The sequence below is a fragment of the Spea bombifrons genome, chromosome 2, assembly GCF_027358695.1.
Source record: "Spea bombifrons isolate aSpeBom1 chromosome 2, aSpeBom1.2.pri, whole genome shotgun sequence".
Classification (NCBI taxonomy): domain Eukaryota; kingdom Metazoa; phylum Chordata; class Amphibia; order Anura; family Pelobatidae; genus Spea; species Spea bombifrons.
This window is the reverse complement of record NC_071088.1, coordinates 134,206,946-134,231,129: the sequence shown is the minus strand read 5'-3', so window position 1 is coordinate 134,231,129 and position 24,184 is coordinate 134,206,946. Positions and strand designations below refer to the sequence as shown.

The window sequence follows — 24,184 nt, the reverse complement described above, 5'->3', positions numbered from 1 at the left end:
GCCAGGCAGACTGTGTAGGTTATGTGCAACTATAGCAAATGAGGGGCCTTAAATATGGCAGTCAAGATTGGGTTTATTTCCATTGATAAAGTGAGTTTCATAAACGCATTCAGGCACTACAGAAATTTCCATTACCCAATAAAACCCTGCTAACGTGCAAACCAGCAAAGCCTCCGTACGCATTACATGAACCTGTCTGGCAGGCAGAGGATTTCTTCCTGTTAATCCAGCTATGTCAGATATTCAGGTTAAAGGACTCGACGCACACCTCAGCCCGACACAACCTGACCGACAGGACAAGGTGGAGAACCCTGCCTACTTGTATAGGACCAGCAATAATATAGCCTCCAAAATAACAGAGGAGTTTGTACATATACCATAACCACTGGCTCTGGTGTTCATACATCCCCTCACGTCACTGATCCAAGATTTAAATATTAATTTAAAACAAATAAGTCTCCATTCAACACCATTAATGTGTGATTTTTTTTTGCTAAATGTTTCCTACATTTGGTAGTCTTACATGTTCCGTAACAGTTTTTTTTTTTTTTAGTTTTTTTAAATATATATATTTTTTTCTCTCTCTATAGTAAGCCTCTTTCTAAAAGCTATTTAGTCACCTGAAGCGGGCGGACTAGATGGGCCAAATGGTTCTTCTCTGCTGTCAAATTCTATTTAATTATTTTGCTTATATAGCCTACACATTTATAACAAATTAAAAAATGTGCAAAAATATTTTTTTTTTTTTTTATTTTATTTTTTTTTAATGGTTGTATCTGCAGGTATACCGACCATTAAGACATCTTCAGATGTTCTATTTTAATGACTTATAATATTATTTATTTTTCCTACAAAAACTCGCAAACATTTAAGAAAAAAACATTTTTTTTAAAAAATTTTAAAAACTATAAGTTTAGAGTCTAATGCTTTATTTCATTGCAAAAGGGTTAAATTGAGAAGGGTACATGGAAGAGCTCCTTGAGACATTAGAACCAGAAGAGGAAGAGCTCCCAGAGGGACGCATGAAGAACACACAAAGTATTTGCGTTCACAAAAGAAATATAACTGAAAGAAAAAATAAAAATTAAGATATATACCTTCTGGGTTACCAAGTTCTACATCTTCTTTTGGGATATCTGTCTGGCTCTGATCTATTCATGTAAGAAAGACAGCGCAAAAAGGTTAATTGATAAAGCCGGACGTACATATCTGAACACCACTTACCTTGTTACATTTTAAATCAAAAAGGAAGACTTCAGTTTTTAAGGTAATTGGTAAAACGCAGCCAGAAATCCAGGAAAAAAGTACAAATATCAAAACATGCAACCAGAGTTAGATATTAGTACGATAAAGAGACTATAAACATGTTAACACACACTTGGACAGGAAGACCTAATGCATTATACACAGTATATAATTATATTATATTATATATATATATTATATATATAATTTTTAATTTATTCAATTTAAATAGAGCATTAAATGGGGCATCATGGAAAAAATAAGTTTAAGGAAATTTTAACATAGAATAACAAATTATAGGATTTTAGGGTATTTTTTTTTGAATGCTGCCTGACAATGAACACAGAGCAATTTAATCCGCGCTCTCTTCCAGTTATCGCCCAAAAAAAATAATAATATCTATATAGAGATATAGAAATAATATGGGTCAGATGTGAGGTTTTAAATATTATGCAGTGAAAGAACAAAAATTGTACAAATTATTGGGTTGTTTTTTTTTTTAGTTATAAGTCTACGTTAGTATGTAGTCGACACAGCACTTAGAAATGCAGTCACAGTGAAATTATTAGGGAGGCATCTTCCACAAAAGATCTGGCCAAGCTGGACAATGATAGCCAAGTGGATAAAGCTTGGATTATTTAATATATCACCATGCCATTGGCTATATGATGGGGGGGGGGCTGATCCACCTGATGTAGGGCAGCCAGCTACACTTTATACAAAAAAAAAAAAAGCTTATTCCCTAAATAAACCCCTAACAGCTCCTTTTTACAATATCATTTACGAGGCACTGTAGCAAATGGGAATGTTATAATATGTGTAAAAATACCCAATTTTAAACTAAAAAAGTAGGGTCACATTTTACGGTCAGAAAAAGCAGACCTCTCACCGTCTCTCACCTCTGCATTTCTTCAGGAGCTAATTAGAAACTTTTAGAATATAAACTTAATTAGAAAAAAAAATGGGATAGTTAACTTAAAAATAGTGAATACAATTTACTTGTGCAAGCTTATTATGGACCTTAATTTCTAAGGTCTAACATCACCTAAGATTCTGTGTAATGATTGCGTGATGTTCCACTTTGTCTCACAAATAGACTCTGATGGCGGTTGACACACGAGATGTCTGCCCATTCCCTTATCTAACACTTACCTTTTTTTAAGCAAACTTTAAAGGCTCTGGTGCCAATTCTGATAATTGCTTACATTAATACGGCTAAATTCTTTTACTTAGGAGTTTGCAAATGGGCGGACAGTTTAGTAACCTCACATTACTACGAGTTACGAAGGACTAACCTCAGCAAGCTTCTCCAGCAAGAATAGTGGACCTGGCCCTGTATAATCAACCTATACATTATACATGGATACATTGTATCTGTGATCATTCACCTTTTATTCTAAGGTTTTTTCTTTTTAAGTAAAAAAGCACACCTACAATTAGGCTGGAGGAGAAAAAGCCCCCCTTTTCGATTTAAGGGTTAATTGTGCGAGGTATCTAAAGCCTGCCCTCCCACTCATCGTATATTTTTGGTTTGGAAGCCCAACAGTCTTATCGGTTTCGGGACTCTTCTCTCATGGGGTGCCTTGATGTAGCAGGTGAGCTTATGTGCTTTGGCCATAATAGAGCACTAAAGCTTCATGTTTATCGAAGGTCTGGATCCGGTAATTTATCCTTCTATGTGTTATACGTGGCCAGATCAGCTCTTCTTGCAGGGGAAGCTCGATGGCTTCGGTCCTTTATTCTGTGGATTTAAGGAGCAGAAGTATGCAGCTCTCCTGCAAACTCCCAGGTTAATGAAGTCACCCCTATGTCATAACAGCTTGCCTTGTATTAAAAGACAGTAAGGACCCCATCAGTCATTACATTAAAAACATTCTTGGCTTTGGATATAGAAAAGAAAAACACAAAAAAAACAAACAATTTTGTAAAAATAGTACAGTAAAAATGAGCTATTCAAAGAGAAAATCACTGTAAATGTCCATCCATGACTCTCATAGGTGACTTGGCAGATATCCCTAGAGCTACCGACTGCTGCATATATTTGGCTCGTAAAAGTTATCTGTGCACCACACGTGGGACTGGGTTCTCCTATAACGACACATCTATAATGTCAACGATTAGGAGAGCCATCGATACACATTTTCTATGAACAGTGATACGTTCCCTTTAAACTTACAACCATGCGCTTTATGCAAGATGTGCCATTTTCTCACTCGATGAACCTTGCAATTATCTTGGACCATTCACAAACAATTTTTTACCTGTGAAGATTATGGAGTTTGTGATCTACAGTAATAGATCATAAGAAGAATAGGGGGTGGTACTTTATGGGGAAACGAGGACAAAAGATGAAGTTTGATAAGCCTGGTTAGATGGCCAACAATTGGGCTTCACAACGTAGGGATTCCATGATCTAGTGGAAAGAGGAGACGCTGGTTGTGTAGGCTTATGGCTCCTTGCCAAACATTTAAGATAACGTTTTTGATATTGATAAATTTCTAGGAATAAGGCTTAGTTATTTTGGGATAAGTGTGAACGTTATCTACCGGGGGTTTACAATAGTAAGAGAGACTAGGGAGTAGTATCAGCCCTGATATCTACGTATCGTGAAGCCATGGACGTGTCTTCACCATATGTCCCAAATACAGACAAAAGGTGATATCATTTCAATCCCAGGGCAGGGCAACCATGTTTTGGATAAAGAAATAACCTGGGCAGATTAATTGCTTTTGCCCCTTATGTAATTAACAGAGTGCCTTAGCTGTTTTACCCAAATTATTTTGCGATTGAGAAAATGACACGAAACGTTAAAGAAAATACTAAAGTAAAAAAATGACGATGTTAAATATGAAGGATTTTTTTAAAAAAAGTGACAAATCTAAAACGTTCATGCGAAGCTGCATTACACGGATGTGATCAGAGCAATGGGCTTATTATATATAAATGCTCTTAAGACTCAATGCATTGTGATTTAGCGGAGGAATCTACACAGATATAATCCAACGGCTCTGGTGACATCCATATAATCAAATCTAGAGATACTCCAGATTGTTCAGGGGTTAGTGATGTAGGTATATTGCAGTGAAAGTTTAGAACAGCAATGGTTAGCCTTTAGTACACCGGCTACTGGGGATTATGGTTTCCACAACATATAGCGTGAATCATTTTTGGGAAGAGTCCGCAACGGCCGGCGTACCAAAGGTTAGAGCATGTTAGCTGGTTTAGTTGGGCCTTAAGAGACAGCAGACATGCTATATTCTCACTTGGACTTGTGGGGGCAACTTCCACTAGAGGTTTGGAAAGTGCTTTAGCTTCACTCCTTCTCAAAGCGGTCAATATGGGATTAGAATCTTCTGAACCTGTTGTGAAACAAAGCACGTGAGGACTGCGCACACAAGATTATATATTTTTTTATATTTTATATTTTTTCATAGATATAAAAGACTTATTGCGTGCCATCATATTTATGAAAAAATATTTTCATTATGTAGAGTCTTCCAAATTGGAATATTCTACATAGGAGAAAAAAAAAATCAAATTTCTTAAAATACACACAATGCTTATAAAACTAAGCAGAAACATGGGTAATAACACAAGACATACATCTTATATTGCCAGCCTGTGTTGCGACATATCCCGCAAGCTCGAAATCCATACTCCTGGAGATTTCCCTCCTGTACGGGGTTTCTAAATAAAGCTCCAGGGTACTCCTCCTCAGCGAACTGTTGGACTCATTGACAGATGCGTTGCTGCTCACAGGCGTACCACCCGTAGGCTCGAGATGGTCTTCATATAATTCTGACTTCTTTCTCGCTTCCTGCGAAAGGGTTATATTTATGGTTCCTTTGCCAAACCTTCTTCTTTCCAGTGGGCTATCCTCAGATATTCCATATCCTCCCAAAGGAGGAATTTCTTGTTCCAACGAGGCACTTTGAAGTCTATTAGAATTGGGAAGCGTTGGGTTTCCACCAAATTTCCCGCTTTCATCATCCATTGCTTCCTTTTGAAGCTTTTTCAAACTCCCAGCATACGACGGTCTTGGTGGTGCAACAGATTTCTCAACGGTCTCCTCTATGCCTTGACACCTTGAGTCAGAAGCAACGGGTTCATCTGAAACCGCGACTTCGTTTGCTGGTATCGTGCTGTAATTTGGCTCAGCATTTTCTGTGAAAGCCGTTTTTTGTTCCGAGGAACACACCTCTTCCTTGTTTGCTTTCTGTGGCACTTCTTGAGTATTCTCCGTATGTTTAAGGTCATCCTTGGTTACCAGGAGCGTCTTATCGGCTTCCAATGCCTCTTTGTACAATTTAAGAAGTCCTGTTGCAAAGTTTAACCTAGTTCTGGGTAGAATAAGCGGCTTCTCAATTTTTTCTATAATTTCCTTTCGATTTTGTCTTTCCGGTATAGCAACCCTCCCTTGTACATTTTCCTCCTGTTTTACCTTTTCAGGCGGAGAAACGGAATCATCAGATTCTACGTCGATATCTTGGTTAGATTGAGTAATTATTGTTTTCCCATCAGATTTGCTCACTGGTTGGTGAACACTTCCCATAGAGGAAGCAATTGGAGATTCACTTGTACCCACGGTAGATTGGACCTCCTCCTGCCCTGGTTTCAAATCAATTACCTTTATCTTGTGAGGAACATCTTTGGAAACTTCCAGAGAGTGTCTAACCACAAAGGAACCAGGTGTTTTTAGTGATTGCGACTCATGACTCAAAGAGTCAAATTCACCTTTTTTGTCAGCGACATTAATTACAACTGGATGAAAAGTAGACATAGTGCCGTCACTTGGAAGCGCCGAATTCCGCACCTCAGTGCCACTTGAAGGCGAAACCAAGACATTGGTAGATTCCCCATCAGGTTTTATTTTGTTTACAATTTCCAGACTCTTCCCCTTTTCACCAATAATAGGTACCGTATTCAAAGACTCCTTGTACAGTTTTTGTAGGCCTGCATCAAAATCATTAAACCAAGTTCCGGGCCGCGTAGTAGTTTTTACTATTTCATCCTCTGTAACCTCTTTAGCAGATGAGGCGTTATTTTCTGATTCCCTGGTTAAAGATCCATTTTCAACAACCTCATTTGATTCTTGAGGGTTCCGTTTCGCCTCGTTTTGATTTTCTTTTAAATCATCTTGACTAAAGATCTTATCCTCCAATGTACTGTGATCCTGACTGCCAGAAACAGAGGTTTCAAATACTGCGGATTCGTTAGCCAATTTTTCAATACTTGCATTAAATGCATCCGATTTCCTGGGAACAAATGATTTCTCAACAATTTCAGTTACTTCTTGGGGATGCGATTTTACCCCATGTTCCTCAATATTATCTTGTGAAGACTGGGGCTCATCAACGTTTCCAATTCGCGGGTGAACATTTTCAGAGGTAGTATTGGGTTCTTCACATAACTCCTTACTCAATTTCTGCAACTTTATGTTAAATTCCCCAAACCCTGGATTACGGGGAATAGAAGATTTTATTATTACCTCAGACACAACAGCATTGGAAGGACTTTGTAAATGGTCGCTCTCGTTGTGGCACGTTCTCGATTCATCAAGTTTGTCCTTTTTTGATGAAATCCGTATTTCTATTGATTTATTAGAAGAAACAGAATGGTCCCTCTCATGGGTTGAAGGGGAGTTGTCCTCTTTACCCAACGTAGGAGTCACATAAACCTCACTCAAAGCCCCACTTGTAGGTAGAACCTCATCTGTCCCAGCGACCTCCTCCGATTCAGTTTTAGATTTGGAATACTCATCATATAAGTTTTGCAGCCGAGAACTCAAGGAACTTGACAGAGGTTTTTCTATGACTTCCTCAATTTCTTTTTTGTCAGATGATTTGGTTTGGGTTGTTGAGCAAAGCCCATCATCGTTCATTTCGTCTAAAGAAGCTTTTTGCAATTTCTCCGTGGTAGGCTCCATGTTTAGTTTCGGGGTTCCGAATTTCAAGGTATGTTGCGCAGTTTGAAGCTCTGATTGATCAGGAGGTTCCATCACCTCTGAAGCAAGGGTTTTTTCCTGCCTTGTAATTTCTAAGTACTCAGTTTGCCCAGAAGGTCTGCCATGGATCGGTGGGCTGGACTGAGTAGTTGCCACAGGAGAAGATGGTTCTACTTTGTTGTCTACAGAAAGAGGAGGCTCTGCAGACATTTCTTTTAACTTCTGAAGTCTCGTAGTTAAGTCCTTCTTAGGTACTACAGTTGTTTTGCTTATAGTTTCTGTTACACCTTGTATGTTAGAGAAGTCATTTGTTTTTCCACCATAGTCGTCTACCCTATTGGGTTGATTTAAAACCTTAACCTCTGTTTTAAGGTCAGTTTTTAAGGGTTGTGTAATCTCTTTCTGGGGAGCTGCCTGCATATCATAACGCAGGTCTTCTAAACTTCCTGTGCTTTGCCTACCCTTGTCTTTTATTAAAAGAGGTTTGTTGCTTTTAATGGTGTCAGAGGTAATAGATGGCCTGTCTGTGTTTGAGGGTCCTTCAACTTGTGGGGCCATATTACCCTTCAAATTAACATTCCAAAAGCTTCTCAGATTTTGGAAAGATGAGGGTTTGTACAACGTATCTACCTTATTACTTGTGCTCTCACTAACAGACCAACTCCTAACAGAATGCTTCTGCACTTCTTCGTTAGCCAGATCTTTTTCAAAGAAATTATGCAACGTATGTCTCTTCCGAACTTTCTTACTGTGCTCTTTGGTAGAGCGTGATTTGTCAGCATTCAAGCCATCTTCCTTTGAAGACTGTTTGATAGCGGGTTTCTCAACTTGATTCTTTAACTCATTTGTCCGTGAATCATCTTTTGTTGCTTCGGCTTTGTTCTTCTCCCAAAATGACTTCAGTTGAGAAATGTGGGATGGATGTTCATCTTCCAGTATGATTTTTTTAAATGTTACCAGGCTTCCATCACTCTCAGTTGAACTTTGAGGGGTCAATTTGTTTGCGTCGGCCACCGCGATTACACTTGGACTACCTGCCGTGTCCCCATATTGAGCCCTTTTATCGACTTCAGAGAGCAATTTAAATTCACTAACTCTCTTTTGTACCGTATTTGGTGCCTTCGGTTCCTGACTAACAGGTTGTTGAAGAGATTCGCTATTCTCTAATATAGGAGGTCTTCTCCACGTTACTGGAATCTCCTCTTCTCCACTCTCCTGATTAAGTAATACTGGAGTTTTACCAGCAAACTCAGTTGTACTTACTCTTACCAGTGGGACAGGCTCACTTTGTCTGAGTTCAACATATGAATCCTTAGTTTTCTCTAAAACATGTGTTCCTTCAGGCTCAGCAATGCTCTCAACCTTGTCTACTTCATGCTTCATTTTGCCAAGTCCACTATTGCTCTTTCCAAATTCCAACTCTTTGCCAGCTTGAAGGGTTGAAGACTGATAAGGTGGGTTTCTCAATATAACAGGAATACTTTCTAAAGTGGCGATGGTCTGTAACCACTGAGTTACAGTATCTTTTTGGCCATTTCTATTATCAGGACCTAGAGAGAGATTATTTATTGGTTGAGATGGTTCATCTACCAAAGGTCGGTCAAGATCAGACATGGGGGTTCTCTCTGATATGGCAGCAACTGGTACCATGTCTACATTTTTCCTTTTTTCTTCTTTAAATTGATGAACCTTCAATGGCTGATCATTATTGTCTGATTTGGTTTTCGCCATGCCTACGGCAGGAGTTTCATCATCAGTCGTCTCAGAGCTTCTATTAAACCAATCTAGTACTTTAGATATGGATTCATCCTTTGCCTTCATGACCTCGATCGTGTATTTGTCAAATTTGCTTGAGTCTGCGTCATGGGGAATGACTACCTGGACCGGCTTACCTTGCTTAGTGTCTACGGAGTTGGGTTTTGACACATCAGGGGATTCAGTTACTGGCTTCTTATCTGCAACAAAAACGGATGCCTTTCTATAATTTTGCATGGCGTTTTAAAACCACTTAACAAACGCATTCAGAATTGTTCATTAAAACAAGTAATGCACAAGCGAGCACTAGGGAAACTATTAACTGCTTCCATGCTACCAAGCTCAATCATCAAGCAAATCTAAGTCCATTAAATGTTAAAAAATAAAGTTGAGAAAAATATAATAAGATACAGAGACAAGGTGGCATCTCACAGCCTATAAGTGCGTCTTATACTATAGCTTCAAAAGCTTATGACATGGCATTGCCACACAGCTTTTTTGATTTCCACTTGCTTTAAATAATTTGAAACTTATTACGCATAAAAAAATATAAAAACACAAAAGCAAAATAACACAATATGTTAATGTTGTTATTTTTTTTTTAAATGGCCTGTGCACAGTTATACTATGAACCAATATCGGGGAAAACTGGTAATTCTGGTGAATGCTTCAAGTCTTATAAGTCATCTGATGCTTTGAATGTTATGTTAAGCTGAAACTCTAGATCACTTAACACTTGTCAGCAAAATAAAAAAAAAACAAAAAAAAACTACATTTTGTAGATAATACACTGTACATATTGTTATAATATGCAACACTCACTGCTAGATAATATAAATAATATTGGAGGTATTTGCTCATAATAATGTGGTGTGTAGTTGCTCACATTAAAAAGAAAAAAACTATTATAAAAAATAATTATAAAATATCTTTTAAAATGCGTCGTCATTTTGGCTTTAATGGCAAGGAAACAAATTGTGGTTACGTTGTAGTCAGCCAACAAGGCTGGTTCCTTCTTTAAATTTAGCTGCCTGTGCAAATACGAGATAGTGAAATTAAAGTGAAATGCTCACATATTACATTCCCCAAGCTTGTCCTTTTTGAGCCAGTTTGATCTGCGCTAGAGCCAGAGCTTTTAGCCCGGCTTCTAGCATTGGAAGCAAGGTAAATATCCAGCAGGGTTCTTTCCTTAGGCTTGTTCGGTGGCTCAGATTTGGTTTCTCCCGGAGAGGACAAATCACTTGAAGTTTCTTTGGTTGTCTCTCCATCTTGAAATTCTTCACTAGAAGATTGCTTTAAATCAATGTCAGAATACACCTTTTTGGTAATATAGACTTCTTTATTCGGAAACAACGAAACCGTGATGTTCTCATCAGGTGTCAGATCTTTGGGCTCCTCAGCTTTGGTGTTCTGTTCAATGCTTTTTGATGCAACTTGTTTGTCGAGCTCTTGTGGCAAAGGATCAGAAGCTTCTTGTTGAAGTTGCAATAATCGTTTATAAAAATCTGCATTTTCGTTTGTTTGAACATCATCCTTTACAACAGCTTCTTCTGTAACAGGTACTGGTGTTGCCTCATTCATTGAGTGTTGTGTCTTCACAGTTTTCTCACTTTCATCTTTCCCATAAACCATTGAAGATATTTTCCCGACACTACCAATGTTTTCTGGGACTTCTTTTGTAGAAACCTCTTTTCCTTGTTTTTCAAATTCAATATTCTGCTCAACCATTGGAATATCCTCAGGTAACGACGCTTCAGTTTTTAGCTTGTTTAAGGCAGAAACAAACTCCAGGTTATCATTTTTGGTCACTATGGTTTTCTCAATGACTTCTTCTGCCTCGTGCGTTCTTCGTTCAGAGTCCAAAAATTCCTCAAAACCAATCTTAAATGCTTTGGAAGATTTCATTGGTTCATTGGTTCCAACCACTTCTTCTTCTGGATGGTAATCAAATGATTCTCCAGATTCTTCAGAACTTTCTTCATCAACATGGTTGTCTATACCACTGGGTGACATAGATACTTCAATATCTGGTTTCTTCAAGGAAGCTGCAAACTCATCTTGACCTTTTCTTGACGACACGCTGGTTTTCTCAACTGTTCCATCGGAGTCATTCATTTCATTATTAAACATAATATTCTGGGTTGGGTTTGATTCATTTAATTCACTTTTTTTTGTTGGCTTTTCATGTATTTTGTCGTCATCACCAAGTGATTCATGTTCTGCCAAAAGTTTCTCAAGACCAATTTTAAAGTCCTCACTTGCCATCCTGTTGGAGACAACTTGTTTCTCTATAATTTCTACAGGGGGCAAACCTAATGGGTTATTTTCTGAATTATAATCCATTTTGGTGGCTGTCTTTATTTTGAAGCCTGGAATTTGTGATTCCTCTACAGGCAACACTTTCACATCTCCGCTTGATGTACTCTTTTCCATTTTAGGAACTTGAGGAATTTGAGATGCCTCTTCTCTGAGCTTTTGTAAAGCATTGCTAAACTCCTCATCGTTCACTCTTTGTCTTGACACAGACTTTTGGACTTCTTCCACAACTTCCTCACTACGGCCAGCTTGTTCTGCCGGATCAGCCTGTTCATTTTCATAAATAGCAGGGGTTTGTGCTAGCCAAGAGGCAACTTTGTGAGAAGTCTGCTCTTCTTCAGAGAGGACACCGTAGGAGTTTGGTAGAAGGTAATCTACGGAATCTTCTCTAGAGCTTCTGGGCTGAAGGTTTTTCTCAAGCCTACTTTTGTTTAACATATTATCAAGAGTTTTACTTGGCGATCTGTCTATATCCTGCGAAGGTGGACTTTTTCCTTCCACATTCCAGAAGCTTCTTACGTTCTGAAATTGTGTTGGATTAGGTCGTTCTCCCACTGAAGCATCAGGAATCCTGTCTTTCAAAGACATGACTTTAAAGTTGGCGGATTTGGGCGACATTTCCCTTTGATAGTCTCTTGGAAACGTTACATTTAATCTATCACCACTATTTCTTGATAATTGAGGTCTTTCTGGAGAAAGCGTGACCAAGCTACGTGGCTTATCCTCTTCAACTTCACGTACAATCCTTCTATTTACAGGCATATACTTTTCTCCCCTCGGTTCACCCAAATGCTGGGTATCCTCTAGGTAAGATGTTCCAAACTTTGTGCCATCAAAACTGGAATCTGAGCGAGCTTTAGCATTTTCCTCTTGGGAACGCTCATAGATCCTTGGTCCTATGGTGGCAGAGGATGGATTCCAGGTTTCATCTCTCAACATTGGTGGTCGTTTCCATTCTAGAAGAGAATGCGGGGATCCACTTGCATCACTGCCCCGTTCTATTTCAGGCATCTGTACAACCTGAATGCCACTAAACGCCGCTTGATTGACTTTATAGTCTTCTGGCTTTTCGTTCTCTTCATTTAAGAATGTATATGGACCTTGAGATGTGCGGCTCAGAGGGCTAACTACATTCCTTGTTTTACCACTGCCACCATAACTCTTTCCAAATTCCAGTGGCTGTCCCATTCCACCAATATTTTGAATCTTCCCTCTCTGGCCAATGAATCTTGGTGCCATATGTGAGTCTTCCATATCAAACTCTGTGGGAAAATCAACATTAGCTGTATTTGCAAAAGAGATCAATAAAAGGTGTAATAAAAAGTACAGTTAAACATAAACCTTGTGGGTTAAAGTTCATAGCTTTAAAGTGCACTTTAAATTACAAGTAGCTATGGAAATAACCGTCCATAGAAACTACACAGATTATACGGAATAATAAATCAAAGAAAGCCAGACCCCCAAACAAAATATGCAATTTGGTCCTCAAAGGACTTCAAATCTTACCTGGCCCTTGGTCTTGTCTTATATGGAGGATAGCCTTAGTTTCTCATACATGTTTAAATCCCCTCACTGTATTAACCTTTACCACTTCTGCTGGAATGCCATTTCATATATCCAATAACCACTATGAAATCAGATTTTCTCACCAAGGTGGCTCTTGGATCCCATATTTTTGCCAGGAAAAAAAAAAATGGCCCTGCCTCACCACTATTACAATGTTCCTTCTTGTGGAACGCCTTTCTTTATGGTTCCATTTAAATATCAGCTTCTGCCAACACAGCTTCAGCAAAGTTGTATCAACTGATACGCGAGTTTCTCATATGCATATAAAAAAAGTTTCCAGCATCAGCCCAATCAATGCTCCATGATAAAAAAAAAAAGGCTAATTTCCAATATTACATTTCTTTGGGTGAATTGTGAGTATTATGTCCATTAATACACCCAAGCTGACTATAAATCATCCGTTCCCTCTAATTTTTAGTTTTTTAACCTAAGTTTCAAAGGATTCAATAAACTGTGGGTCATCCACGTAGCCAAAGGTTTTACACACACAAAAATTTTTTAAATTACCTGTCGATGTATCTGTTGATGGGATCTTTGGCATCTTCTTCACTTGAGCATAAATAGGCTCTGGACCTGCAGAGGTAATAATATTATTATTAAACGCTGCACATTAATACATTTTTCTTTGACTACAATTACAAATAAGACAGATTAAACATAGGAGAAACAGCCACCAAAATAGTTTGTAAAAGCAGGTTCAAAGTAAAATGTTCTTCATTACTATTTATATAGAATGATGTATTTAAATGTATATTTAAATGTATATATATTTTTTTTTTTTTTTTTTTTTTTTTAAATAAAATACCAAAATATATATATAAAATAAAAAGGCAGGTTCCAGTTTACAAACTACTTTGGAAAATTTGATAAAGACCAGTATGGCAGAAAAAAAATAAGTCAATAGTACAATTACAAGCAATTAACATGAATTACATGTTTGTTATAAAAAAAAAAAATAAAAAAAAAAAATCTGATCAGAGATTCTTGGAAGAAAAAATTTACTTAAATAAATTTAAATTATTTACACGCCAAACTATTTTGTGGATCGATTAGATTTTTTTCCAGATTAACGTAATTTGATAATGGGTTCAAAGTAAGGTATTTATTAAATTAAAAGAATAAAATAAAAAAAAAATTAAATAAAAGAAGAAAAGGGTGTTTAGTGGCATCATAGCCATTTTACATTCTCCCTTACCAGTAGAGGAATTAGTCTGCAACACAAGATTAAGTTCGGGGACAGTCTTTTCCAATATATTAGTTTGGTTTTCTACTCCAGTTGAGTAAGTGGAGTCCTCTAATGCCTCCTCTACATCAGAATTGACCGACGCATTTGATGGAACCCGAGCATCCATGTCCTCTAAAATATTTCTCTGAGTAGACACGCTCACTAAAGCGCCATTATCCAAGCTAGGCATCGAATCCTGAACATTAACGGTGTTTTGGGAAGATGTAGTATGATCATGAACAGCGCGGTGGCCTTCTGCTTGCGATAACTTAGGCTCCAGGATTCTGAACTCTCCAATTTCGCGGCCAGTGAAGGGCTCCAGACCCGGAGAAGGCGGTTTCTGAAGAACTTTCGAAGAAAACCTGACTTGCTTTAGTTTGTCCGCTGTGCTTTCAGGTGATGAATCCAGTGCCGTTACGGCGCTCTTTCCGCCAACTTCAGAAATGGGGGAAACGGGCAAAGCCAGTTTGCTGTCGATATTATACGCTAATCTTAGATTTTCAGAGTCCGTAGAGCTGGAGCTTGAACAACGTTTCAAAATCCCTCTTGGTTTGCCCGTACTGTTGACAGAGTCTCCTCTTTTCAGCGACGTGCCGGTGGCGTCCAAACTTTGGCCGTTCTGAGCATTTTTTAACAGTTTTCTTGGTTTTGGTAACGGAGCCTGGCCAACGCTCTTTGGTGAGCCGACAGCGGCGCTCGGTGTCTGTGAGCCTTCGTTTAATTCGGGGTAAGGTAATTTCACACCAAATTTTACTTTTGATGACAAATTGTCTGGAAAAAAACATGCAATAAGGGCAAAAAATGAAAAAAAAAGCAGCATGCACTCTGAAGGAGAGGGAAGTATGAAAAGAATGATTAAATGAATTAAAAAGCAGGCAGATTTTTTTTATACTGGTTTTTATTTGTTAAATTATACAAGAAAAATTACAATGCAGAGAAAAATTTGATTATAAAAGCTATTTAACCCTTCTTTTTGGGTTAAATTGGGATGTAAATTTTTTTTTCAAAATATTCCATTAAAAGGTAGTATTATAAAGTCATGTTGCTCTATTTCTGCTCATACATATATATCAGCATAGACTGCATAACAAGTCACTGTGTGCAATGTCTAAAATGGGCTTTAACATAAAAAATATATATATATATATATATAATAAAAGATGTCTAAGTGGTTAAAAGTGATTTCCTCAAACCAGATTAAAAAAATTGTTAGAATATCATTTAATTTTTTTTTTTTTTATTATTATTTTTTTTAACCAGACACGTTAGGCATTGAAAATAAATATGCAATAGGTTATTCGCGTACGGGACTAGCTCGGCCAAGAACAGACAGCACCTAAACAACCTGCCTCATGGTGAATCTCCATTCTAGAGCAGTCTAGATCCGAAACGAGAGTCCAGACATGGACATCCTTGATCACTATAGCTGGGGTGTGGGGGCGCTAGAAGCAGAATCCCAAACAATGGAATTCTCTATCCCAAGTGGCGCTAAGCAGGAAGATGGCAACACAGAGTTCTAGTTAAAGCCATGGTAGTATCGAGACAACACCTGTAGCGTGAGCTTCAACTATCCCAACGGATTATCTGGCTGGCAAGAATTTAACGGAATAAGGAACAAGGCGTCAAGGATCCAGGCAGAATAGTCTTGTTTTTCAGAATTGTTTGGGGGGGGGTTGGAGTACTTTGGAGTAGTTTACTTTGGCTCCTGATTTGGCCAAGCTACAGAAACCAAAAAGGCATATGAGAAGAGTGCATAGTGCCCCGGGCAGGTCCGGAAAGAGAAACACCACACCGAGTAACCACAAAGAAATCCAGAAGATATCCGATTGCTGCACAAGGCATAGCAGTGATCAGTGTGCTTGTTGCCGCAGCGCAAGCCTAATACAAAGTTGAAGAGATTAATAAGGGTGCATAGAACTACCACCTAGGAACGGTCAGCGGATAGCAATAAGTGCAAAAAGACGGAAGAGTTAGGGAGTCCGGTAGTCCGGATAAGAAAAGGCTTGGAATAGATTCCCACGGAAGGAATTCTATTGTCTCTCAGTAGAAACAAGGTGGGAAGTCATAACTTCTACTAGGAGAAGACATGCAGCAGGTGAGTTTTAGGTTAATACAACAAAAGATTTTAAACATACACGGGATAGACATTAGGCAAGGCTATGGACCAAGAGATGCGCGAGTTTTTAACTTAGACATTTAATAGTAGATAAAAATAAAAGACTAGAAATACCATCATGCTAGTATTTTTCACGGCCTATACAGACTAAGTGGCTCACTAAATTCAAATAGTACACATTTTTGTCATATTAATATATGTGGGATATTTATGATATTTTTCTGTTAAAGTAGTAGTTACTATTGAGACCAAAAAAACAGACTAAAAAAGACTTAATCGGTCATGGTCTTGTCTTAGATTCAGGAGTCATATGCCGATCCCATGCATGTTTACATTCCCTCACCATTATCCTCTACCACTTCTGCGTTTAGGCTGTTCCATTTATTTATCACCATTTCCATACACTTCAAAAACTACCTTTTCTTAACTTAACAGGGGATCTTTTTTCCCCCCTTTCTCCTTGGATGATGTCTCTGTGCTACCGATAAAGTTCTACAAGTGAAAAGATCCACAGGAAACGCGATCAATGTTACAAATGACATCTGACCCAGCCATAAAATCATAAAGTATGGTATGAAGGCCAACAAACCCCAATATGGCGGCGTTTAGAGTGATATTGGTATTGGAATGAAACCAAATTGTGTCTTAAGACTCAAAAAGGAACCTAAATTGGAACGCTGGAAAAAAGTTTTACAAAGAAGCCTATTTGCATGCATATTGTACGATTCTTTGCGACCACAAAAAGGGTCCATGGAATGAAGTACTGTACAGCAGAACGCCTTTGCTTCCATCTTCTGAGGGATGTTCATTCCAGGGTATAAGACCAGATAACTGGCGTCCGACGAATGCGTAACGGAGTAGAATGAAATCTCTCGCCGTGAAGCCATAGAATCAGGTAACGCGATGATCTGTCATGGATTCCACAAAGATGGCGACACACCATACTGTCTTAAGGAACACAGATGCCCAGATAAAACAGACAGCAGAGGCCAGAGCGAGAAGGATGGTCAACTTCCAAGCACTTCCTGTGAGCCGCCATCAAGATCCTCTGAGAGAGAAGACGCATGGACTTGCTTTGCGGTAGGAAGTAGCAGCTGAGCTGCCAAAGGCGGGAAGGAGATACCCTGGTTTTACCAGGTTGTCTTCGTCATTCATTAGGAACACTAAAACGTGTCTAGGGACCCCTGTGTTCTGGGGCCCCTTGTTGCTTTACACTATAATATGGCTGGGAGACATGCTCAGTGGGGTCACAAGCATCGTATGCAACAAGCTGCATTTCGTGTGGGTTTTCTCCCGTAAGGAGGGCCTTTGAAAGCCATTTATGTCCCTAGGGGTCCCAGAACCTAGCAAGCTGGCCGAAGAAACAATCCTAATAAACTTACATTGCGTGCAAGGTAAACGGTATCAGGGCTTCTAACACAGGTACAAGTTAGTATAGTTAGAGTAGATTTCAAGTCTGCAACCGGTCCTTCACAAAAATATATGTAAAAAAAAATATATATATATTTGCAGAGTCACTGACATTTTCTATACAGGAACTCTCATTGCATTTGAAATATTTGCTGGGAAGGAGCGCCTTCTACACATACAGGAATCATGTGACTGATCATGTGACGGCTACCCTTCAGAAATTATATTATAGAGAACAAAAAAAAATAGATATTCTAGAAAAAATGCAGATTAGTAGGTAACTAGGAGAAAAAAGGAAATAAATTCAATACCTGTTCTTTGCTGGTCTTTGACTGGTCCGGTGCCATTTTCCAGACTCGGCCTGTGGTTCTCATTTTCAAAATCTGGTTCCTCTAAGTTTGCTGAATTAAATGGATTTTTCCTTTGCTAAAAAAAAAAAAAAAATCATAAAAAAAGTAAACTCCTGGAAATGCAAACTAAAACTTACTATTTCTAGTGCTGTAGAAAAAAAAATATCTACTAAAAAAAAAAATAGATATATTTACTTATATTTAACCAAAGATTACACCCAGCTATTTCAGATTTTGTAGCTTTTATTAAAAAAATATCCCCTCCCCACCATTTAAAAATATCCGCAGAATTGCAGTGTATTTTATAACAAATAAATGATTCCCGTGAGGCGAGTCAGCCTACCTTTGCTGGCGATGCGGTCCCGTTGTTTAATGAATCCTTCTCTTTATCCGTTGGGAAGAAGCTAACTTTTTTCGCACTGTTTGTTTTTTTTAGATTAATATTAAAAAAAAAATGAATTAATCAGATTAGGAAAAACATTTAATGAAACATTTTAAAGAGAACTTGAAGCTTGGTTTCACGGGACTTAGATTAGAGACATGGCCAGGTAAACCCAGGGTATACGAACCTTAAGACTGTTAAATTGGTCGGGGTGAAATAAGCAATTTGCTTTAGTAAGGATCTGTAAACGTTTCTTCGATAACTATAGCAAATTCTGTTTTGTTATAAAGAAATATCGAACGCTCAGCTCCGAGTACAATGGTATGAGAGGCAGGGCTACCAGGTAGCTGAATATATAGATTTTTCATATCAAGAAAACACGCTCCTTTTAAACAAATAGGTTCTGTAAAGGACATTCAGACGGCACAAGTGAGCTAGGTGTGGGAGGTTTACTTTTGGGAGGGCAATTGCGACCTAAGCAAATATGAAGAGTGACTCAATGTCAATATATCAGCCGAACGCGCCACATACCAGCGAAAGTGATCAATGCCTTCACTATTACACAGGTCAACAATACATCAAAGTTCGGTCTACTTAAAGCAGGAAAAAAAAATGTTTTTTTTTTTGAAAGAACATAAAAAACCATCTTCCTTTCTCCTAAAGATTCTGTGAGATCACCCATGATCCATGGACCGGCTCAATGCATGGTGGCAATATCCTTAGAAATCTAAATTCTATTAACTGATGGAAGGAACACATCTGCAGAATTCTATAATGTAAGCAAAGGAATTTTAGTCCTATAGAATTTAGCAGTGATATTCCAGATCTACCAAAAAAAAACCCAATGACCCTGCGGTGAGAAGACGCCATGAAAGCAGAAATGTCGTTGGGCTTTAGGTTATGGTTGAGGAACTCCACCAGCTGATCTAGAACTCTAGCCAGTTCTAGAATAACTACAATTGGCATCTAATAATAATAATAATAATAAATCATATGTTGCGCTTAATCCTAACTAAGAGTCACGTTTGTAGTCCTCCAGGTCTAGAGAGTTGGACATCACTATAAGATCCCCCCAAAAAATCCAGGGGACTTCCGCCAAGCCCCACCGACTCCCACAATGGCATATTTATGACCAAACTTTCCTCTGTAGCACAGCACAATGTTTATTATTATTTTTTTTTTAAAACCAAAATGATCTATTACCTTTGATTGGTTTCCACCTTAGTTGGTCTTAGATCTTCTAAATCATCCTCTGAGTCTTCCATAACACCACGTTGCTCTGGAGGGATAAAAAGGTCTTTGTTGACACTGTTCACCCAGCTCTTCTTTCCTTTGTTCTTACTGCTTTTACTTAACTCTGCTAAAATATAAAAATTGGCTGTTAACGTTCACTTGCTTTAAAGCGAATGGCCCCGCCAGCCAGCGCATAGAAGGACCTTCGGGGGTAATTCGCGTTCTTACTGTGCCGCTCAATCTTCTCATTACTCAGCAGGTGCTGTAAGAACATTTTAATTAAAAGGATTAAGCCCGGTCAACGCTGGACACACTCTACCCCGCGGTGACGTTCGGATCAGCTGCTGAATTTCGTTTCTACCCAAATGGTCACAGAATGTTAAGAAAAGAAACAAAAAAACACAATTACGATTACAACCGAGGTACTTGGCAGGTAGATCTCCCGCTGCTATGGTACTACAATCCCCACATTGTTAGCCACTGACTAACTCCAACATAGAGATTTAGGATTGGGGGGGAAAAATGAGAACTAATACATTTGCAAGACCCCAAAAGACAAAGTAAGTGACCCCCTTCCTTTGCTTCCCCAGGAGCTGGAGGAGCACCAGGAGAGCCTTAATGGAACCAGACGCAGTGTGCCTACTAAGAAATGTTCTGAAATACCATATGTAGGTAGAAGTCATGTTCCGGTACTCCGTGTCTTAAAGGCACGTGTTGCCTTTTAATGTACTCAGGATGCCGACCGTGGAAGGGGTGCTAGGGCAGCCCCAAGAGGTAAATCCATTACTAGGATTACATCAACCTATATGAACAAACAGTATAGAATACCTATATAAAATGGGCGGAAGGTTTAGAAGGGTCTGAATGAACCATCCATAACATGTCCACCACACGGCAGCCTTCATCATGTCTCGCCTTGATTTTTGTACCATCAGTAGGATTTGGGGTGAAATATCAGCGTTTAACTGTGCAGACTGGCAGAAAGCATCAACCAAATTCAGACACTTCGATCTCTAACGGAGACGCAGCACCTACCTAGGGTCGTCGGCTTTTTCCGCTTCCGGATGGATGCTCGGACCAGATCGGCTCCATGGATTTTATCTCGGTGCCTCTTTGATTTGGCCTCATAAAACCACTGCCCGCTTTTATATTTCAGCTCATTCTCATCATCAATTACATTTTCTAGATGTCTGCAAAAAAAAACACCAAAAAAAAACAAAACATTAAACTACAGTGTTTTCCTGGTGGTTCACCCGTCTTTTAGAACAATACAAAAGTAGGATAGTCCAAAAAAAAAAAAAAAAAAAAAAAAAAAGGTAAAAACTACACAAAGACCGCAAAATGTAATATTTAAAATAGTCATCATTAAAAGAAACCAGTTTGTTTGGAAAAATACATTCCTAGCGTTCTAGCAGAAGAATCCTAGACCAACACTGAAATCTAGATCACGCCCAGAATTTCTAGAATTACATTCAGTGACGTTATCCTGGCCTAGCTCTGGGACGGCGGTTCGAGGGCCACAGCATTCCCCTTAACGCACTCATGTGTTATGGCCGGCTCCGAACAGCCTCCGTAGACACCAATAAAAGGAGACGCGCGCCTTAAAGGATGCCAATGGCGTCTTGAGGAACTGCCCTAGGGCAGCCCAAGAGGTCCATACATCACTGAACCTGCTGTAAAGACTCCAACCTCAATCACTGGTCTCGTCTTAGACTCGGGAGCCATATGCCCATCCCATACATGCTTAAATTCCAGTTTGTTCCTTACGTTACAATACAGGGGCATATCTTGCCAATGTGCTGCCCTACATGGCGAGCCAACATGGCGAACCGCACCCAGGTTAAGCAGTGACTGAGCTGAACTACCCCCTGCTAATGTAGTCAGGACAAGGAGCGCTGTGGTCCTTGAAGACCCCACACACCATTTTAGAATAGAGAGAAATGAAATCAGAGACCACTCAAACCAACATGTCATCCAACAGCTGATGGAAACGCTTTTGAAGGACCAAGAAGGGCAGCCCCATCCTAGACGTTACTCTAGTTTCATTAGCTGTGAGAAAAGATCGTTTTTTTAACTATTACGGATAAAAAAATACCACCCCCTCCCCCCAATACCACCGACCTGCCCCTGCAACGAGGAAATTCCAAGTTATAGTGTATGTGTAAGCCCGAGTCTGCGTTGCATGCGTAAGTGTGACATTACGGACACCCTGCCCTGAATAACCAGAGCGATTAAGTATTAAAGTATCAGGGTCAAAAAATTTACTGTTCCACTTAATAAACAAAAGCAGAAAAAAAAATGTTTTTAATGGATAAAGAAAAATTATATATTAGAACATCAAAGTATAGTTTTTTTGCTTTTTATTATATTATATATTAACTTTATTATGACTATAATCCTAAACAAAAACTAAGCAAGGAAAGAAAGCGAAGAATAAAGAGAAAGAACGTAAAACCACAAGGGAATCGCAACATAATCTCAGGAGGCTGTTCCACTTATCTACTACCCTCTCGGTGGTTCTGCTTAAAGCGCAACGCAATTGGATTTAGAAAAGTGGCTTGAAGAAAAAACGATTACAGAAAAGGATACGTACCGCTTATAGACAGTGCAAACACAGTGTCCAGCGAAATATTACATCCCTGGGAACCTTCCCCGCGGGGTTAAAGTTAAAGCAGCTGTATCACAATGCTGACCCGGAGCTTTGAACACGATGAAAGGTATAAACCGGAGGCAAATACCAGAGCCAAGGAGATTTCAGCGGATCAGCCGAAGCAATCCCTACGTCAAGTGACTTCTTAGCCCGGCAGGAGAACGCGCGGAGAGGCTGAACCGATTAAATAGATAGGGATCTCTTTTTTTTTTTTAAAAGGAATGGAAGCTATAAAAAGAAGTCATCTCCGGAGCGTTCCCAACATTCCTTAAATCATCTTTCATTTCTCCAGTGCTAAGGCTGCAAAAGCTATGGCGCCATTTGATGAGCCAGACCATAACATCGTATCGTGTGTGCTCTGGAACCTGAACGGGGACGATCTGCCATCAAATTCTACGCCGGCTGCGTCTCCAACGCGGTGTTTAGATACAAAACAGCAGATTATATTCACAGAGTGGGTGGAAAAGTAACATTTACTGTGTATTAAGTCTGTATACACCCTCGCATTTAACCTCTTAAAGTGCCAACCCTGCCAAGTAAACCCGATGTGCATTTAAGAAAAAGTGTGTGTTATGGGTTTTAATTATGGTCGCTTAAAAAAATTGGTAGTTTCTTAGACTATAATTACCCAGCCCTGGAAATATCATTAGAGACGGCCGAGCGAGATGCAGAGACAATGCGGGCCCGATGCTGAAACCTGAATACGTGGTGTATTAAAGGCACAGGACTAAAGACCATACGGCCCATCAGCCCCAGGAAAAGGGGCAATGCACGGGCTATGAGCCAGGTTGGAGGCACTTCTCAGGGTAGGCTACCTGGATTGCTCCCTTTTCTGGAGGAACGGCTTCACGGGGTGGTGGGGCGAGCTCCTAGAGAGTAGCGAGCAGACAGGAACGGTCAACACCAACACTTTGCTAAGAGAAAGAGAAAAAGTGACCCAGAGACTCAGGGAAGCCGTGCTTCATTTGGAGACTCCGGGTCAAACCCAGAGCGCGCCCTGCTATGGCAATCTACATATCATGTATAACTACATACACTGGATATATTTACTAAGTGGGATTGTCTTTTTTTATTGTACTATTAACAGAGTCTTTATGAATACCTTGTCCTGAAAAGTTAAAGTAAAAGAAGAACCCACCAGGGGGAAATCACCCAACACTTAAAAGGGTTAATAAATTTAATTATGCAAAAAGCTGACAGTTTCCCTTTAAACAATTCCACGGATAAATCTCACACACAAAAATATGACTTTTTTTTTTATTATTTATTTTAGTTCTTGGACTATATAGGCATTTTTTTTTTATTATTCATTTTTATTTAAATGTACAGTTTACTGCCCCGTCAGTCCCACTAACTAGGAATGCAGATTAATATACTGCAGGTACGCGTCCCTTTAAAAGAAAAATATTACTTAAAAGTCATCTCGTCGTGTTGGATTCCACCAAAGCTTCCCATCCCCCGTCTTTAGTACCCCCCCCTGCTCCGACCAAGGCCATGGATTCCCAAATAAAGAACGCATTAAGCGGATCGATACCCATTCTGCGGCGTTCTGCAGGAACAGGAAGGCAGCGAGGGCAGGAAGACGTTTGCGGTGACATCGGTGGACGTCCCGAAGGGCAAATGCAACGAATCCTCTAAGTTACAGGAGACGAGGTTAAACTGCAAAGACGTCTTAACCCGTTAAGTGCTGTAAGGAAGCTATATGGGTAGTTTCCTAGATTCCTTTTTAACTTTTTTTTTTAAAAAAAAATTTTGAAAGTTTCCAAGCTACATTTTCTTAAAAAATGCATACATGGGGACTCTCAGGGGGTTTTTGCCCCAATTTCAGGGTGAAGGAGCTGAATGTTGGGGTCACGCAGTCTGGAGCTGACTCATTCCTACTCCGGTCATATATAAAAGACGCCCGGCGATTTTGCTACTCTTGTTACAGTTTATATCCCTGCTTGAATACAGGTGACTCAATTAAGCATATTGTTAAACACATTTTCATTA

General features: G+C 39.2%; 1 protein-coding gene across 1 annotated transcript in view; it reads right to left on the bottom strand.

Moving 5' to 3' along the window:
• SYTL2 (synaptotagmin like 2) overlaps positions 1–24,184 on the bottom strand; it is a 50,015-nt gene that overhangs the window by 8,388 nt on the left and 17,443 nt on the right. The window contains exons 3-12 of the mRNA XM_053456101.1: positions 20,578–20,732; positions 19,513–19,669; positions 18,271–18,346; positions 17,889–18,003; positions 14,022–14,822; positions 13,334–13,399; positions 10,018–12,522; positions 9,082–9,144; positions 4,509–4,604; positions 1,098–1,151 (exon numbers count right to left, since the gene is read on the bottom strand). Of these exons, the coding sequence (XP_053312076.1) occupies positions 1,098–1,151; positions 4,509–4,604; positions 9,082–9,144; positions 10,018–12,522; positions 13,334–13,399; positions 14,022–14,822; positions 17,889–18,003; positions 18,271–18,346; positions 19,513–19,669; positions 20,578–20,732 (4,088 nt within the window). The remainder of the gene's footprint in view (positions 1–1,097; positions 1,152–4,508; positions 4,605–9,081; positions 9,145–10,017; positions 12,523–13,333; positions 13,400–14,021; positions 14,823–17,888; positions 18,004–18,270; positions 18,347–19,512; positions 19,670–20,577; positions 20,733–24,184) is intronic.